Genomic DNA, 20,500 nt, shown 5'->3' with positions numbered 1-20,500 from the left:
TTTAATTTTTTTTTACTTAAATGACATTAATGTTTTTTTTTCTTGTTTCTTTACCGCAAGATATTAAGAAATATTAGTATTTTTTTAACATATTTTCAGCAATAAAATTTATTTATTATTTTCATCAATTACTTAATTTTTATGTATTAATACAATACTTTGAATTATCATATCTCTTCAAGTATGGAGACAAGTAAGTAAATGACAAGACAAATTAAATTTGTAATGTATAGGGTAATAATAATAATAATAATAATAATAATAATAATAATGGAGTGTGTGATTTTACATTGATGTAATCAATATAATATATAACAAACAGAAAAACTAATATTCATTTTTTTCATATATTTATATATAAAAATAATAAATAAACTCATTTTTATAAATATTATTTAAATTTATGCTAATTTAATAAAAAAACATTGTATTAATCGAGTATAAATAATATTTAATTTTTTAAATTGATAATCGGAACGAGAACGAATATGTACATATTCGTATTGTTGTCATGTATATTCATTCATTCCTATATTTGTCATTGTTCTCCTATACATGTTTCCAATTTACAAGGTCAAACACTTATTTTATTAAATAACCTAATAAACTTATTTTCATCTCCCTCCTAGATTTCCTTCATTTGAAAAACTTATTCCCTTCTTTTTGTCACGTATTTTCTTTGATTAAAATGGTTGTTTATCTTATTCTATATTCATAAACTTCACATATATTTCCATTACACATTATTTGTTATCATAACTTTGATTACAAGTCTTTTTTTTCTTTTGTGCAATTTATTTTAAACCATACATTACATAAGGATGAAAATGAAAAAAAAAATTATAATCATAAAATATGAAGATGAAGTTTCACTTCAAATACATATATTATTTTATCTATTTTTTATTTTATAAATATATTTACACATGATGTATTCCTGACTTTAATTTATCTATTTGTTTGTTTATTTATATTTACCTCTATTTTTTGCATTAGTCTCCCTTTATTTATTTATATTTACACTTGGGTACATTAGTCTTATTTATTTGTTTTTTTGGATTTACATATAATTATTCATTGACTCTAATTATTTATTTATATTTACCTTTAGTTAGCACTGATTTTGTTTATTTATTTATATTTATCTCAAGTTTTGCATTAATTTATGTTTATTTATTTGTATTTACATTTAGCTATGTTGGTTTTATTTATTTATATATTTTGGATTTAATGGTCTTGTTTACTTATTTATATTTACCTCAAGTTATACAATAGTCTTATTTATTTGTTATATTTACCTCTACTTATTCACTAGTGTTTGTATTTATTTATATTTACCTAACATGTGGGCAACATTTTTTTTACAAAAAGAAAATAAAAAAAAAAATACAACAAATTGACATATGACATGTTATTAACAATATTAGTAGTTTTTTTGTTTAAATTACCTATTGAGCACGAACTTAAACGAATGTTAATTTGAAACTTTCTAACTAAAACGGGAAGCAAGAGTAACTAAGCATTTATATTTAACTTTAGTTATGTCTAGATCATTTTCTTTGTCTCTAGTTATGCATTTATCTTACTTATTTATTCAATTATATTTGTTTGGTTTCAAATATTTGTTATTTTATTTGTATATGCCAAATAAATACGATAATCATTGTGAAACAATCAAATTTATAATAAATAAATATTTGATTATTGTAGTTTGATATATATCTTGGAGATGTAAATAAGTAACTTGTATACAGAGGTTCTTCTGGATTTAATAAAGTGTTTGTATCTATTTTGATATGTTATGATCTTACATGATATTTGTCTTACTTTTTTGTGTTTGAAAGACAAAACTAAAAACAAAATTTCAAATATATAGATACATCAAATGTGTCAAATAATGTATTTGTAGACATCCTAACTGTTTATTCGAAAAACAGTTATCCTAACTGTTTATTTGAAAAACAGTTAACAAAAGAATGTCATTAATAATTTAGTAATTTTTCAAGAAACAAACTTCTCTCCCTTACTTTCTTGTTTCAACTCCAAATACACCCATCATTCTAGAAGGATCAAATGTGGTCCTTTTTATGTTAACTATTATTCATATGAATCCTATTGTTAGATAAATCATAAATAGTAAATAAATAAAATTTATTATTCTTGTAATTAAAAGGTTTAGGATGTAAAATATATGGATTAAAATTGTAATATTAATACATCTTTAAGGTTATATTCATGTTTGATCTAATTTCAAATATAATATGATTATCAACTACAAAATAATTAAAAATCAAATTATATTGTATTTCAAAATAAATGTCACACAATTAGTGTTTTTGTTATTTTTAATATCAATAAAAAAACTCACTAAAATAGGCAATATGTATTTATTTTTATTTTTATTAGTGTAAACATAAGCAGTGTGTATATATTTTTTAAATGTATATAATATTATATTAATAAGTGATGTATCATTGAGTTAATATATAAAGTAAAATTATATTTATTAAAAATAAAATAAATAAAGAAAAAAGAAAAAGAAAAGTAATTGTGTTAATGAATGAAAAAAAAAAGTAATTGTTAAAATAATTTTATAAAAAATATACGAAAATAACTGTTAGCCTTAAAAAAAATTATATTAGAAAGGATAAATTAAAAATAAGAAATTATAAACAAAAGGAATTAATTATCTTTATATATAATTATAGATTATAATCAATAAAATATTTAAAAATATTATACAACTAGCATAAAATGCATGCTTATATATTTGTTGACAATTTAATTTTAAATTTTATATGTTGATTGCGTAATTAATTTTATACTACCATCAATCACATAAATTGGAAATGTAATTTTTAAGACTATTATCGTAATTATCACACACATAAAAACATTAATATCAATAATGATAATAATATATGATTATATAATAGAGTTGATTTTTTTATAGTATTAGTATTTAAATGACATAAGTTTGTGGTTAACCTCATATTTGACTTTCATTATCAAATAAAAAAATAATAGTAAAACAAGACAAAAACATAAATATAACGTTGGAAAGACCGTAAAACAAGGTTGAAAAAAAAGAAGTGAATACCAAAACATGTTGGTTGAGGATAAACGAAAATAAAGAGAAAATAGACTTAAATACAGTGTTAGAAAACTGTGAAACGACGATGAGAATGAAAGTTGCGCGTGATTCAGAATGTTTAATCTTAAATTAAAAAAATTATATCTATCTATTTTTAAAATTAAAATTTAAATCATATAAAAGTTAAAACACAAATAAATTATAATTTCGTGTCAAAAATTAGAAAAAAAAGTATGCAATCATGATTTTATTAAATATATTTGGATCTAACAAATCTGATTAAATGTATTGAAAAAAAATTCAATTTTGTATACGTAGTAGTTTAAGTCCTGTATTTTACGTATTATTAAGATAAAAGTAAGTTCTGTTTATAAGAATGTTTGATTTTCTAACAGCAGAGATTTATAGATGTTACATTAGTCTTGCAAAACTTTGTCTTTTTACCTCAAATACAAAAAAAAAAAAAAAAAATTATCAATAGGTACTATTTTTTGGAATTATTTCCCCAGATGCCACAATTAACTATTACATTGTCTGAATTTAGTAATCTGAACTCTAGCACAAATAATCAACAATTTTATTAAATATATTTATCACATTCACCTGATTTATGTATTTTCTTTATCTAATTGATTATTAATTTCCAGTATCATTAATCTATATCGTTTTCACATTTCATATAAAAAATAAAAAATAAAATACATCCTATCTCATATACATATATATATATATATATATATATATATGAAAAAATACAGTAAATTCTTTTTTCCTAATTTTATAAAGTGAATTAAATTGTTTATAATTTTTTTATTACTTAAATAATTAGTTTGGATAAAATAATTGAAATATTTTAAATTTTAATTTTTTTGGATAAAATAAAATAATTTTTATTTTACAACAAACATAAGTCTATGTTTAGCTTAACTTATTTTAACTTTAAGTTGGAATTGACTCTGTTTATACATATTTTTTTTTTACAATAAAATTTGAATCTTTGTCAATTTTTTTGAATTTATTGAACATGCTAAAAAAATCACATTAAATAAACTAAAAAAAAAATGGATAAAATAGTATCTAAGTAACTCAAACTTTCTAATGGTTTAAGAGAATAATGATTAGAGAATCTTATATTTTGATATACATGTTAATTGTATTTTTATACTTTTTTTGTATGAATATGTTTGTTTACAGCATTTACAATTTGGATTTTATGATAATGTAAACATATAAACATGTAAACATGAGAATAAGGTTTTAAGTTTTTTGTAACTCCTTATTCAAGTGATAAATTTGTGGTGAAAGGAAAGTGTCTTGCTCAAACTATATTCTTCTATTTCACATAATATGTTTTACTGGTTTGAATTTAATTTTAATAGTTTAAATGTTGTATAACTATAGTTAATGTTATATTTTATACTTTTAATGTTGTATTTCACTAAACTAAATGACATAGGATGAATCAATGTTGATTTCGTAAATGAGTTTCAGCCGTTCAAATTCAATATTATCTTTAAGAAATTATTTAATCTTTAAAATATTTTGTTTGATTTTCTTATTAGGCAACAGATGTGTTTATTATAATTGTTAAATAATTGAGAATGATTTTATATAATTATTTATCGAATGTTATTTTATTTGATTGTGTATGTAATATAATATAAATGTGATAATAATACGTTAGAGAAAAGGTTATGGTTGGTTTTCCCATGTTAAATATACGTGAATACTTTTTGTTATTGTTTTATACAGTGAATATAAGCGGTAAGAACTTTAATTTATATATATATATATATATATATATATATATATATATATATATATATATATATATATATATGAAAAAAATACAGTGAATTTTTTCAATTTTATATAATGAATTAAATTGTTTATGAAACTTTTTTATTTCTTAAAATATTAAATTTTATATAATGTTATTTTAATTTTTATTTTATGATAAACTCAACTCTATCGTCTAACTTAACTTAATTCGACTTTTGATCCAAATCAGTTCTGTTTAATCTTTGACTTAGTCTGGGTTGTCTCGACATTTGGCTTAGATTAGTCTAGTTCAAACTTTGTTTTAGTTAATCCAACATTTGATCCGAACCGACTAATTTTAACCTTTTATTTGACTCAACTTTTTGAATTTGTGAAATTCTTTTGTCTTATTCAATTATAAATTTTCCAACTTTGAAAATTTTTAAATTTTATTTTTATCGAGTAAATTTCAAAATTTATTATTTTTGTTATTTAAAACACATTCCTAAAATTTTTCATTTTTTTTCTCATTTAAATATATCATTTTTCTTGAAAAAGTTTCAAATTATTCAAATAAATTTTTTAATTGTCTCATCAAATACATGATTAGATCGGTCATCGAAGTTTCATTTAATATTTCCAATGTTCTACACGTGTTGAATAGTTGAAGAAACGTAATAATCAAGTGGTCCAATTTTGCAAGTGGTGTGGGATCATGAAAATAGTATTTTAGAATTTTCCTTCGGTTGTTCTTTTTGTGATATTTCTTAGGTGCACCAAAATTCACTGTAATAGACTACAGGTCCAAACAAATTTAAGTAAAAAATTATATTGAAAATTAAATTTATTTAATAAGATCAAATTGGTTTAAACTTTAAAATTTATAAATATTTAATTTAAATGCAATCAAAACTGCTATATTTGATAAATTCATATTAAGTTTTATTTGAATTAATTTGGCTGTTATATTTTGATATTAAATAATTAATATATATTTTAAAATTTAATTATTAATTTGAGAGAGAAAACTATCATATACAATAATAATTAATAACATGATGATTGAGGTTACAGATGTTTGGTGATTTTAGTTGAAGTTTTTTTCTCTTTCTTTTTCTGTATGCATTACTTTTTTTTTCTTAGTATTTAATTATTTTTTATATATTTTTTATTTGTTGATTTGTGGTAACGGGAACTAGTATAAAAGCTTTATCTATTTATTTGTCTATCTTTATTATCTACGAAAATATTCTTATTTTCTTTAATATCAATATTTAAAAAATACACATCAATTTATGTAATGCATAATATTGAATTCAAACGGACATTTTGTTAATGAAGTAAACCATATTCAACCAAAAGCAAAAAGTTACAATAAAAAATATTTAAAATGAACAATTTTAGTTTTTTAAAATTATAAAAAATATATAATTTGAAATTAGCTAATTGGATCAAATTACAAATTTAGAAACATAAACTTAATTTTGAAACGAACATGTTAAAATAAACTTAAATTAATATGAAATAATATTATTATAAATAAGATTTAAATAGTTAAATTTTTGAATGAAAAGAATAAATGTAGATTGATACACCCTCTCCACCATTCATTACTTAAAAATATGATATACGTATGATGTATTAGACTTTAATCTATGTTTGATTATATATATAAAAAATAGAATCAAATAAATTCTTCTAATACAGTAATCTAATGTTGAAAAATTATCGATTGGCGTAAAATGGTAATGTATAATCTTAATACTTAATAGTCAATAAAGTGTTTTGTCAGTATCCGGCAATTAACTTAATAGGAATCTTCTAACCTGCTAGTAATCCTAATTAATTAATTTATTAATTAATGACTCGCAACTTGCTAACTTTTGAAGGTAAAAAAAAAAGTCTATAAAAAAAGCAAGCATTAAAAGTAAACAGGTACTGGTTTATTGTTATATATATAATAATATAATTACATTTTTGTTACTATGAACCATATATTATATAAAATAAAAGGTATATAATGCTTTGCCATGTGCATGCAAACAAATTTTGCCTTCTTTTCTGGGAAAAAGAAGAAGAATATAATATTTGTTCCATTTTATTTCTATTAGCCAACCAAAACGATAATGTATGTAAAAGAAATTTTGGAAATGAAAGAATAAATTATGAAAAAAAAGAAGAAAAAGAATTATAGTAATATTGAACATTGGATCTCTGTTGTGTTGTTGTTGCGCATCAAGGTGAGTGTCGTGTACGAAAATGTTTTGCTTTGGATCAGTGACCACGATTTTTTTATATTGTAACTGTTCACCAAAAACAATAAAAAAATAAATATTAGCTATTCTATTCAATGTGATACTGATTTAATTTTAATATATTGTTTAATTGTTTATAGAGAGATAAAAATTTTATTTATTTATTTATTTTCTGTTATAAGTATTTGTTTATTAAGGGAAGAAACTTGAATTGGGGTATGTATGTGGCATCTTTCTCTTACTTTGGGTAGTGTGTATCTCATCTCATCTCATCTCATCCACCAATCATAAACAATTTGTCGCTTATATCTCACATGGCCAATCATTTACTCTGAAACTCTCATCTTTTTATGCCAATTTCTGATTAAACAAATGTATCCACTCGCTGATTTTTAAATGCAACATGTGGAAACAGAACAACATGTTCTATGTCCTATGTTCTATGAATGATGATGTAAATTAAGATTAGTTGTATTTTTGTTTTGGGGTTTTGAAGTTGTTTTCAGATTTAAGGTAAATTTTGGTAGAAGTTGTGGAATTGTTGTGTAAGGAAGATCGTGGTTAAATATTGTTTTAAAATTTTAAGACTTTTGTTTGTTTTTAGTTTATTTATTTAGGTGTTTTGATATATGTGTAGATGTTAAAAAGGTGTGAAGTCAATGATTCAGAAAATTAGATTTATTCTTTAGAGGCAAAAGAATCTTTCTATAAATGATTGTGGTTGTTTCGTTAATTTTATTATATCAGTTATTCTTTCTCTTCTTTTATTGAGTGTTGAAGAAGGTGATTTTACAAATAATTAGGTTGCAGGTGCAGCGGAATTTTCTATAGAGCATTACGAGAAAAGCAGCATTGCTGAGTATATTAAATTAGATTTGTGTGCGTTGGTAAAAAAATAAAAATAATATTAATATTATTTAGATTACTATTATAAAAGATGTTTAAACTAATCAACATTTAAACTCAGTATACGGTACAAAGATTAATACAACAGTGTTAAAATCAGTTTGTCATATCAAAATAAATCAACAAATAATACTACTTAAGTTTAAAGTAAATTGGATTAGCATTATTCTTTCCAATTTTATTTTTTGTTTTGTTTAGGTATTGTTCGCAACTTTTAGGATTTTCAAAATATTTTGATGTATTTTTCAAAATATGAATTGAATATGATTCAAAGAAGTTATGAACAATTTGACTCTACTATTTTTTTAAGTATTAACTAATTAAATCTAAAAACAAACTAAAAGCAATGTCAAACTTGCATCTCAACAAAAAGTTTGTTTGAAGAATTAGATTCGGAATAAGTGAAAACTACAATAAGAACAATCTTAAACATATAATTCAAATAGGACATTAAACTATCCTAAAACAAACATAATCAATAAACAATATTATTATAGACATTGTTTAGAAAGAACAACGTCATTTATTGATGAAAAAAATTACAAATATTTCATGAACAATTTACAAAATTGAATTAGTCATGGAATTAACAATTTTATAATTTTGGCTATATAATCTATCATCCTCCAAAACCAGTTATTATAATTTTCAATGCTAACCATCTTCTAAATTTCCACGGTAATAACAATTTTTTTTTCATTAAAATGTGATACAGTTACTTTCATAAATATTTTGTAAATTTTAATAAAATATTATTTGCTTAAAAACTAAAATGAATGAATAAACAGTACTGTATAATCTTTCCAGTGAAAATATATAGCATCATCTAAAATTAAGATAAATTGGTTGAGTTAGATCAGTAGGCCAGGGACATTACAAGTTGTATTGATTGAGCTACTATTTAATTATATCTTTATTTTATTGTCTCGAGACTTTAGTCAGTGAATTGTGTTTGGAAAGACAATTTGAGCCCCGAAAACATGGTGAGATTATTTAATTGGCTCTTTGGATATTTAAATAATTGATTTAAAATAAAGATATATAGTTAGTACATACTAAGTAATCAACTAAATAATGACAAAATTGAAATAGTTTATTAGTTATATTAGTAACATAAAATTACAATTTAAATTAAATAATTGCACGATGTTATATATAATAATTAATAATGCTATGATATACAAAGAACTAAAGTAGTTATTTTAAGGAAAAAAACAAATTACGTAAATGTTTTCTTTTATAAATATGTTTTTGTGTATACATTTCTTATAACTTTAATATAGATTTTAAAAAATCATTTTCATAATCATTAGACTAAATATTTTTAATTAATTTTTTTACCCTTTTATTATATAAAAAAGTGTACGATGTGATATTTCGTGAAATTAATAGATATGCACATGTAAACACAAAAAACTTTAAGGTGTTAAATTTTTTTGATATACAAATAATTTGGAAATTTTTGCACTTTAATTGGATAAAAAATGAATGTTAATGTTGATGGTGAAGCTTGTGGTAGTATTTTCAAAGATAATGAAAATAGTAATATAAAACAAAAATAATTGGAAAATTATATTTTAACCCATTTTTATTAGTGGAAGATAGCAATAGATAACAGATGCTAAATGAATTACTAATAACAATAATAATTAAATAAAAATAATACAAAGATTATTGATAACAATAATTAATAAGGGTACTGAAGGGTGCAATAGCTAGCAAATCAATACTATGGATAAAAATAGTAGAGGCCCAAAAGTCAATAGGATCTTATCTTTAACACTTGTGAGACATGTATGGCAGATATTGTTCAAAGAGTAATCCACTTTTTGAAGCTACACGCTATTCCACCACCGACATCTTCATGGTACAACCAATTACAGTATTCAGGAACATAAAAGTTAAAAAAGGTAATTAAGGATAAAACCAACATCAAAACAAGGTTAGTTCATGGATAAAAAAAAGTAAAAAGTTGTAATGTTTTTGAATATGTTGAAATCGTTTAGGTTGGGCCTACACGAAAACTTCAGAATGGTCCTAGAGTTAGGGGGCACGTACTTCACTTTACGAGAGTATATATATATATATATATATATATATATATATGTGTATGTATTTTTTTTCATAATAACTGTTCTGAATGATTGCGTTGAGGACTATGTAAAATTTGAAGTTTGAAGAAATTTCCCATGGAAGATTTATTAATTTTAAACGGAGGTCATAGTTTTTTTTATGCAAAATGATATTTTAACTTATTTTTTTTGACACATTTTTAATTTATTATTTTAATTATTATTAGATATTTTTTTAATTTATTTTTAATAATATAATATAATGATCTAATAATAATTGAAATAATGAATTAAAAAAAAACAAAAAAATGGATTAAAGTATCATGCTTTATTTACTCGAAATTTGTTCCTAACCTAAAACTCTTCTCTTATACCACATCTCTTTGACACTGAAATAATTTCTGCGGATTGCACGTGACTGTTGTCATTTTCTTTACTTACTGCAAGGGCTGCACTTGCCTTCTACTCAAAGGAGGAGAAGTGAGAAAAAATAAAAGATAACTCACAATCGTTGATTCAAGAATAAATAAATCTATAAATTATTTTATAAAGTTGTTTCCCAATGTGAGAGATCTTCACTAGGATGTTATTAGGATGTTTTTGATTGCATTTTAAAGACTATATAACCATTTTTTTTTCATTGTTTAGTTAGTTTGTGTTAAAGTAGTTATAAATTTTATTTTATTATATAGTTTTATAATATAGAATTAAATTTTATTGCGCACGTACTCTTAGCATACGTCAAGGTTTTTCACATTTCACACACCCCCACTTTCTTTCTCACCTTCTCCGACACCGGTTTTCTCATCAACTACCTTACAAACAATGTACGATTAGAAATTGCAACATATTTACCTTCATCTTCTCAAGTCTTACTTTATACCCTACATACAAGTTCTTTCTCACTACTTCCCCCATTAACCTATTTTATCCCTCATATTAGTGAAAAGAAATGGTTTCAAATATCATAGTTACCCAGCCTTCTTATATGATAGGATTTGTTCACTGTGATACGTAAAAAATGTTCTCTTTGAACTCAAATTTTGTCGTAAGAACATATATACACTTTCCCTAACTAAATATTCCTTTTTATATGAATCAGAATAGCCGGTAGAGTCTAAATAATTCCTTTCTAAACCTTTAATTAATAAACCTAACACAAGAGTAAAACACTTTTTCCTTCAAATTTATTTCATTCTCATCACATCACAATCACATATCTGATACAAATTTCTTATCACATATTATCAACAATTTCATATCCAAACAATCCATATATTTCATGTCCCTCAATAATTAGTTATGAAATATTTTTGTCATGGATCCCTTGCTAAATAGCAAGAAATAAATTTACTCGCTAATTTTGCTCACAAATTTGCTATAGAATCTTTTTATCGCTGATTTCTTGTTAAATAACAAAAAATTAGAGAGAAGTATGTTTTATCGCTAATCTCCAACATATTTTTCACTTAATCATAACCTTTTATGTAATTATGTTCAAATAATGTATTTTAATTAAATACTTTTTGTGTTTCACATTTGAATATTTCTATTCTTTTTTAATATTTTATTTATTGTGTATTTTCTTTTCACATCAGAATGTTTAACACTCTCAATTAAGTGTTCATTAGCATAAACTTTTCATTTACTAGGTAATATAAAAAAGTTACATTTTTTACAATATTATTATTAATTTTTGTTTCATTTGAAGAACTATTTTGTTTCGCTACAACAATTTTTCGTTATTTATACACCATTGATTATGTTGGTATTGAAAAAGTTTTCTTAGATCTCTATGGTACTTTTTCATTTTATCATATCTTTAATTATATATTTGTTTTCCTTTGTGCGATTTCATTCAATAATCTCTCAAATTATTAATAAAACACACATTTAATAATGTTTTAATATTTTTTTATTTATTTTTATCATGTAAAATAGTATTTTGTTATATTTTATATAATTATTTTTTATTTTCTAATTCATTAATATAATATAATTTTTTCACTATAATTATATAATATAAAAATTAAATATAATTTCCAATAATTTTTTTATCACCATTCGACATGTTTTGAAGTTCAAAAGATAAAGATCTATGTTAAAATTGTATTATTGTTATTTTAATTTTGTTGTTTGTGTAATTTTGATAAAGTGATATATTATAACTGTTATTAGTGTATCATTCATATTTGCAAATTTAATAAATATTTTGGATCCGACCCAAGTTCGTCCAACAGTAGGAAACCATCGCGTTTCCAAGATATGATCCACTTTGGATCGTAAAATTCCATCATGATTTTCTCCTTAGAAGACGTCTCAGAGGGTGGAGGAAAGAAGGAGTATTTAAATATTTAACCTCGACTCCTAAGCAACGTGAGACTTATTGAGTGTACCAGAACATAATATTTTAAAATAATAAAATTACATTGACGACAATTGAGCAATGTGACACGACAAAATAATACCCATGTCAATCACATCACTAGGTTAGAAAAAAAATTAACGACAAGGATTAAATTGAAGAAATTAAACGCATTGAGTACTTAATAGTATATAAAAATTTATTAGAGACTCATATCGTAAATTTTCAAGAAATTGTATTATAAATTTATTATTTCATTATTTAAAAAAAATTAAATTATAATTTTATAATTTATGATTTATAATTTTATCTTTATATCGTCATATAACCATATTATTATATCGTCATATCGTTATATCATCATATTGTCATATCCTCATATTGTTATATCGTTATGTTGTGATTATATTCAGGGGCGGAAGTATTAAGGGACAGGGGGAGCCACGGCTCCCCCAACCGTTTTTGTTTTCACTTTTTTTTCTATATATTTAAAAATTATTACTCTATTTATATTAATTATTTTTATTTTATTTTATTTTTTACATATTTAAAAAAATATATTTATATATTACTACTTTATTTATATATTATTACTTTATTTATATATTATTATTTTATTTATATATTATTACCTTATTTATATTAATTTAGTTTGAAAAATCTGTTTCAAAATTTAAAAATCACGTTTTGTTCTCTATTATAATTTCTTATACTTTTCTATTTGTTTTCTCTCTTCTGTGCCTCCATCTCTTTCTCCCCTTTTATTTCCATCTCAATTTTCACTATCAATTCCTTATTATTTTCAAAATCAAATTGCACTACGGCAAAATTGAAGAGTTAAGGAACATTTTGGACCGAACAATTTATTCTTTTGAGTAAGTTCATCTTTTCCTTTTTATTTTTGAAGCAATATGTTTTCCTCTTGTATGTGGCTTTTCTACGCTCTAGGCATATATCTATCTATTAGAGATCATAAAATCATGCTTTAATTGTTGATCAAACTCTTCTTTGTGTAGATAGAACTATTTTAAGCTTTGAAGTTGTGTAAGGGAAGAACAAGATTAGGAATCTACTCTAAGGTAAGGGAAGCTGATGATTTAGAAGTTATTAGTTTTCTTAAAATATTGAGTCTTGCTTTTAAGATTTAATTTGAGGTATTCATAATTTTATCTTTTTTGTAAATAGGTGAGAGGTGAAAAATTTATATTAGAAAAATTATGATAAAGAGTAAAAGAATTGATTCTTTTTTCAAGAGGAAGGCTTGTGATGAAGATGAAAAAAATGCATCTACGTCGTCTAAAATTGAGAAACTTCATGAGAATCCAAATATTGAAGAAAATGAAAAACAACTCTCTAAGGTTCCTAAAGTTACACATAATGAATTTGAAAATACTTTAGAACGTGATCCGGGAAAGCGTATTCAAATTTGGCAATACCCACCAAATCAAATTGATGAGGTACGAAGGGCTTATCTAAAATGGGGCCCATATCAAATGCGTCTAGAAAATTATCCCTTTTCTGGTAAAGATGATCATCCAAGAAAATTTCAGTACACATGGTTTAGCTTATTTCCTTCATGGTTAGAGTATTCGCCATTAAAAGATGCTGCATATTGCTTACCGTGCTATCTTTTTAGTAAAAAACCAAGCGGACGACCTGGCTTAGATGTTTTCATTGTTACAGGTAATTGAGTTTATTTTCATTGAATTCTAATTGGCAATAAGTTTATTGTCATCAACATGTTTTAACTTTTTGAATGTTATTTTATAGGTTTTAAAAATTGGAGGAAAGTTAATAATGGAAAAAATTGTGTTTTCCTTAAACACATTGGGAAGGATCCTTGTTCACCACACAATATTGCAGTGTCTGCTTGTCAAGATTTGTTAAATCAAAATTGTCACATTAGGAATGTTTTGGAAGTGCAAAGCTCAGATCAAATTATGAAGAATCGGTTACGTCTCAAGACTTCAATCGACACGGTTCATTTTTTATCACTTCAAGCTTGTGCTTTTAGAGGTCATGATCAAAGTACTGAATCGAGGAACCAAGTTAATTTTCTTGAGATGATAAAACTCATAGCATCATACAATGATGAAGTTGCAAAAGTTGTGTTGGAAAATGCTCCATTCAATTCCAAATATACTTCACCCAAAATTCAAAAAGAGTTATTGAATATTCTTTCTAGTAAAGTGAAAAATCATATTCGTGAGGAAATTGGGGATTCCAAGTTTTGTATAGTTGTCGATGAAGCTCGTGATGAATCAAAAAAAGAGCAAATGGCTCTTGTTTTGAGATTTGTTGATAAAAATGGTTTTATTCAAGAGCGATTTTTTGATATTGTGCATGTTAAAGACACTGCAACAATAACTTTGAAGAATGAATTGTGTGTTGTACTATCTCGACATAATCTTAATGTTTCTAATATCCGTGGTCAAGGGTATGATGGTGCTAGCAATATGAGAGGAGAATGGAATGGATTACAAGCATTATTTTTGACTGATTGTCCTTATGCATATTATGTTCATTGTTTTGCTCATCGGTTACAACTTGCCTTGGTTGCTGCATCAAGAGAAGTTATTCCAATTCACCAATTCTTTTCAAAATTGACTTTCATTGTCAATATTGTTTGCTCTTCTAGTAAACGTCATGATGAGTTACAGGCTGCCAAGTTAGATGAAATTGCATATTTGTTAGAAATTGATGAGCTTGAAAAGGGTAAAGGGGCAAATCAAATTGGTACTTTAAAACAAGCTGGGGATACCTGTTGGAGCTCCCATTTCTCTTCTATTTGTAGCTTGATCAATATGTATGATGCAACTTGTTTAGTTCTAGAAAAAATTACTGTTGATGGATCTACTTATTCATAACGTGGTGATGCTGATAATGCTTACAAAAGCTTGACCTCATTTGAATTTATACTGATTTTGTATTTGATGAGAGAAATTATGGGAATAACAAATGTTCTTTGTCAAGCATTACAACAACAATATCAGGATATAGTTAATGCTATGCGTCTAGTTTGTTCTACAAAAGGACTTATTCAAAACTTAAGAGAAAATGGTTGGGATAAGTTATTAAAAAATGTGACTTCTTTTTGTGAAAAACATGATATTGAGGTGCCTAATTTTGGGGCTTCTTATGTAGTAAGGCAAGGACGCTCTCGTCACCAAAAGGATCATATTATAGTGGAGCATTATTTCAAAGTTGAAATATTCTTTGTTACCATTGATGAGCAATTACAAGAGTTAAATAGTAGATTTAATGACCAAGCAATGGAGTTATTAATTCTAAGCTCTGCTTTGGATCCTAAGGATGCTTATAAAGCTTTTAATATTGATAAAATTTGCACTCTTGTGGAAAAATATTATCCCATGGATTTCAATGAGCAAGAGAAGATTAATTTGAATTTTTAACTTCAACATTTCATTATTGATGCTCGTCAAGATTCAAATTTGAAGAATTTATCAACAATACAAGAGTTATGTACATGTTTGGCAACAACAAAAAAGTTTGAAGTTTACTACTTGATAGATAGATTACTTCGTCTTATCATGACTCTTCCAGTTTCTACATCTACACCTGAGAGATCTTTTTCTGCAATAAAAATAATCAAGAACAAGTTGAGAAATAAGATGGAGACTGAATTTTTAGCAAGCACTATGATAATCTATATTGAAAGGGATATTGCAACTAGTTTCAGCTCTGATTCAATTATTGAAGATTTTAAGTCATTGAAAGAGCGTAAATGAGCACTCTGAATAAAGGTAACTTTTGTTTTATATTATTGTTGATGATAAACTTTATGTTACTCTTTCATATATATTATTGTTATATTGTTTAGATTCTATTGTCATGAATGCTTATTTTGAATAAAAAAAATGATGTAAAAAAATTATTTTTTTTAATTAAAAGAAATTATTATTTTTTAATTAAAAAAAAATTATATATAACAAATATAATTTGACACCCCTACAATTTTTGGTCAAGTTCAGCCACTGATTATATTGTCGTATTGTTATATTGTTATATCGTCATATCATTATCATCATATTATTATATTGTCATATCGTCATATCGTTATATCATGTTATTGCTATATCGTCATATTGTCATATTGTTATATCGTAATATCATCATATTTTTATATTGTCATATCGTTATATCATCATATCGTTATATTATTATATTGTCTCCTCGTGTCATCTTATATCGTCGTCCTATTGTTATATTGTCATGTTATCGTATTGTCATATTGTCATATTTATAAAATTATAAAATCTTAAAATTTTAAAATTTTAAAACAATAAAATTTACATGTGACAAATAAAAAAGAAGATGATATGACAAAATAATAACCACATCATGCAATCCAATTAACAAAATAAGTAACAACGATATTCAATTGAAAGTTTTAAATTTATTAATTTATTGAGTATTCAATATATTATGAAACTTTATTTTAGATTCAATTATAAATTTTTAAATTTAACATTGACTTAAAACATAATTAAACTTAATTATATTTTTGTATGTGATTTTACAAATATGGTTTTACAAATATTTTTAACCAAAAAGACTATTTTATTGACTAACTGTTAACTTATAATTATAACTAATTTATGAATTAAAATCTAACTTAACTTATTATTTATCAAGTTTATAAACCATTTATTTTTTTCACACACACTCTTATCGTCATTCATCAAGACCGATTTGCATCTTAGTTCAAGATTCTACTACTACTATTCTACTACTATTCTGATTAACACAAATTATTTGTTGGCAAAATAAGAGATTCTCTGCTACAAAAATTGAAACAACCAATCTAATTCAAATAGCAATAAAATCTGATTAGATTGTTTAGTAGTTAGCCTTTACATTAGTAATAAATTAAAGTTATTGTAATAGTTTTTATAAGACACAATAAAGAAAAACTTTAAATACTTGCTATTTTTTCTTATTTTTGATAAGATAAATCTAAACTGAAACTGTGAAATTTTACTACAACCAGATTTTATAAATATTTATATATATATATATATATATATATATATATATATATTAATTTCAAAATCATTTAGGAATCAAGCACTTTACTTGGAAGGAAAGGGCACCTTAAAGAGGGGCCGTTGACTATTTTTAAAGACTTTTTGGTTATAAGGAAAGAGTAGTCTGAGAAATTACCCTAAAAGAAAACTTAAATGTTAATTAATATATTTTGTCCTAAATAAGATTTATTTTTGCCTCTTTTAATAAAATTTTATCCTAACTATCTATTGCATTAAATTTTAATTTATTAAAAAAAACTTAATCATTTTAGTCCATAAATAATAAATACGGACAATGCTATATTTCTCTCTTATAAAATGAATAATCCACTATTGCTATCCTCCCTGTATAATTAATTATTTTACTGATAAATTTATTACTATTAATTATCTTTTTTAATGTATATGAATTTTTTTCATTATGCCTTTTGAGAAGGACATTGGAAATATATGTCAAGAAAAGATACACATACATTATCTACAACACATGTATTAAGTAAACAGGGAGGATTACAATCACAAGTTTTAAAGTACATTATTCCAATAATTAAAATATATTAACAATTATAAAATAAAAAGTAATCAGAATTTAAACATTATAATTTTCAAGAAATTTTGATCAATGACGACTATTATATATGTTGTAACATTTTTGCGTAGAACAAGTAATTTTTGAATTGAATTTTACAATATTATCCAATTTCAAACTATAATTTTTTAATTTTCTAAATAAAATACTGCAGGTATTACAATTTTTTTATGTGAAAAAATAATCTGACGTGGAAAGAAATTTCGTAAGCGAAAAATATCGTACCTCTTTGGAAGTTCATTGAGTAGAATAAAAGCACGTCTTTATTATATGTATCACCCTATTGTTATCTTAATTCTCAGAGTGTTTCACTGAAACAAAGGGTGTGATGATGGCAGAAGAATCAGCAGAGAAAATCTGCGAAGGTGTGTCTGAGTCTCCAACTACTACCCCAGTTGGAGGAGAGACACCCCCAGAGGGTGACTCCAAGACACGAAGAATCAAAGCCACGAGACATCCTCGGTGGACAAGACAAGAAACTCTTGTTCTGATAGAGTCTAAGAAAATGGTGGAAAGTGGGGAACAAGTTTGTCGGTTGAGATCAGGTTCGGGGTTCATCCAAACCGACCCCAAATGGGAGATGGTGTCGTCGTTTTGTCAGCAACGTGGGGTGAAGAGAGGAGCGGTTCAGTGCAGGAAACGGTGGGGCAATCTCCTCACCGATTTCAGGAAGATAAAAAAGTGGGAATCGGGGGTGAAGGAGGAGAGTGAGTCGTTTTGGATCATGAGAAATGATGTGAGGAAGGAAAAGAAGCTTCCGGGGTTCTTTGACTCGGTGGTGTACAATGTGCTGGATGGAGGGGTGTGCACCACTGTTGCATTTCCCTTGACACTGGTGAAGATGGTGCCCAAAGTGGAGAATGGTTTTGCGGAGGTGGTGGGTCCGGAACAGTGCAAGGAGAATGAGGAGGAGGATGATGAAGCAATCGTTGATAGTGAGAAAATGAGTTGGAGCACCGAAGAGGAGAATGTGGAGACCAGCGTAGCTGCAAATATGGCCAATGGTGTTTTGAAAGTGCCACCAGGTTTCAAGGAGAAAGGGATCACTGGGAGTCTCAGAAACACCACGTTACTCTCACTGCCTACTCAAGGTACCAAGTAACATGTTACACTGTCGTTTTTGTTTGTGAATTTGAAGAGTTACAATATATGTTCCTTTTTATGTTGTTTCATGCTCAGAATATTGACCATTTTAGTTTGCAATGATTAACCTGTCGTGTACCCTTTTCGTATGGAGTAATTCTTTTCTTGTTGCTTTCAACTAATAAGCAGAGAAGAAGAAGCAGCAGCAGCAGCAACCGCCATCTTGCCAAGGGAACTATGATCCTTGTAAAACCAAAACCAATTCACTTCTGCTGAGTAGTATATGATTATCAGTTTTGTTCGACTTTCATGCAATGTTAGTGTTTATAGTAGAGTTTGGTCCACATTTTTGAATCCTTTTTCAAAGAACTTTTTTGTCCCTGAAAGGCTCTTTAAATGCAACTGTTGCTGTGAATTGGAAACTATCAACTGCACGTGAAAATATTGCTGTAGTTGTTGAAATAATTTTTTTCGCGTATTTGTCGTACATTGACTTGGTCAGCCAATCGAAATCATGCTATGTTTGATCACTCATTTTATGTGGACGATGGTGATTGATCGAATGATGGAGAGTCCAACTACAGTAAATTTTGCTCCAGAATTAATGACCTTTGCTTTTTGCAATCTGAACGAAAGTATTTTGGTTCAGGCTTTCAGAGGGAACCTGCATTCAAGCATGGATACAAGAGAAAGTTATCATCGGACAGTAGTGAGGACAACACAGATTTCGACAACAGTGTTACGAAATTGCTTAGGAGAAACAGTGAGATACTGAAAGCTCATCTTGGAACTCAGAACATAAATTATGAATTGGCCAGGAACCAGCAGAAGCAGCAAACTGATATCTTAGTTGCAGCCCTTGGCAAGCTCACCGATGCTCTCACAAAGATTGCTGATAAGCTGTAAATGAATTCACATCACAAAGGATATGCATATTACTGCTAATTATTGCACTAGATTTAATCATCATTATTGTACCTTCTTTTACCGATTTGCTTTTTGGGAGAATTATTCTTCAGATCATTTGTTTTCATGAAGTTGAAAGTTTATTCTTTTAACTCTAAATGCAGATTGCAAATCCGTTATTCTTAGGTGGACACATATCATCTAACTGCTCTTATTTGCATACTCACTAAAATGAAAATAAGACAAAATAAAAACAAACATTAAATAATTTTAATTGATTAAATAAAAATGGGTGTTATATGTGTGCATGTAAGAATTGTTGCAAATACTGTTACCTTTTTCTTATTACTACTAACTAGTACAGAAGTAGTTTGCAATTTTAACTTAAGTTATTATGTTTTTCCATAAAGGCCATTTTTTT

The 20,500-nt window shown here is 25.4% G+C and overlaps 1 protein-coding gene and 1 pseudogene across 1 annotated transcript; both read left to right on the top strand.

Moving 5' to 3' along the window:
* The first annotated feature begins 9,808 nt into the window (after positions 1-9,808).
* On the top strand, positions 9,809-16,202 carry LOC114178389 (annotated as a pseudogene).
* A 2,205-nt stretch (positions 16,203-18,407) lies between these two features.
* LOC114174887 (trihelix transcription factor ASR3-like) lies at positions 18,408-20,186 on the top strand. Its single transcript, XM_028059621.1, has 2 exons — positions 18,408-19,181; positions 19,823-20,186. The coding sequence occupies exons 1-2, from the start codon at positions 18,419-18,421 to the stop codon at positions 20,077-20,079; spliced, it is 1,020 nt and encodes a 339-aa protein (XP_027915422.1). The 5' UTR covers positions 18,408-18,418; the 3' UTR covers positions 20,080-20,186.
* The last annotated feature ends 314 nt before the right edge of the window (positions 20,187-20,500 follow it).

The sequence above is a fragment of the Vigna unguiculata genome, chromosome 3 (assembly GCF_004118075.2).
Source record: "Vigna unguiculata cultivar IT97K-499-35 chromosome 3, ASM411807v1, whole genome shotgun sequence".
Classification (NCBI taxonomy): domain Eukaryota; kingdom Viridiplantae; phylum Streptophyta; class Magnoliopsida; order Fabales; family Fabaceae; genus Vigna; species Vigna unguiculata.
This window is presented reverse-complemented; position numbering and strand designations above follow the sequence as displayed.

Excerpts from the sequence above, each read along its gene's own strand:
- LOC114174887 (XM_028059621.1), top strand. The coding sequence starts at position 18,419 with ATGATGGCAGAAGAATCAGCAGAGAAAATCTGCGAAGGTGTGTCTGAG. Across the intron at positions 19,182-19,822 it reads ACTCTCACTGCCTACTCAAG|GCTTTCAGAGGGAACCTGCA; the intron begins GTACCAAGTAAC and ends ATTTTGGTTCAG.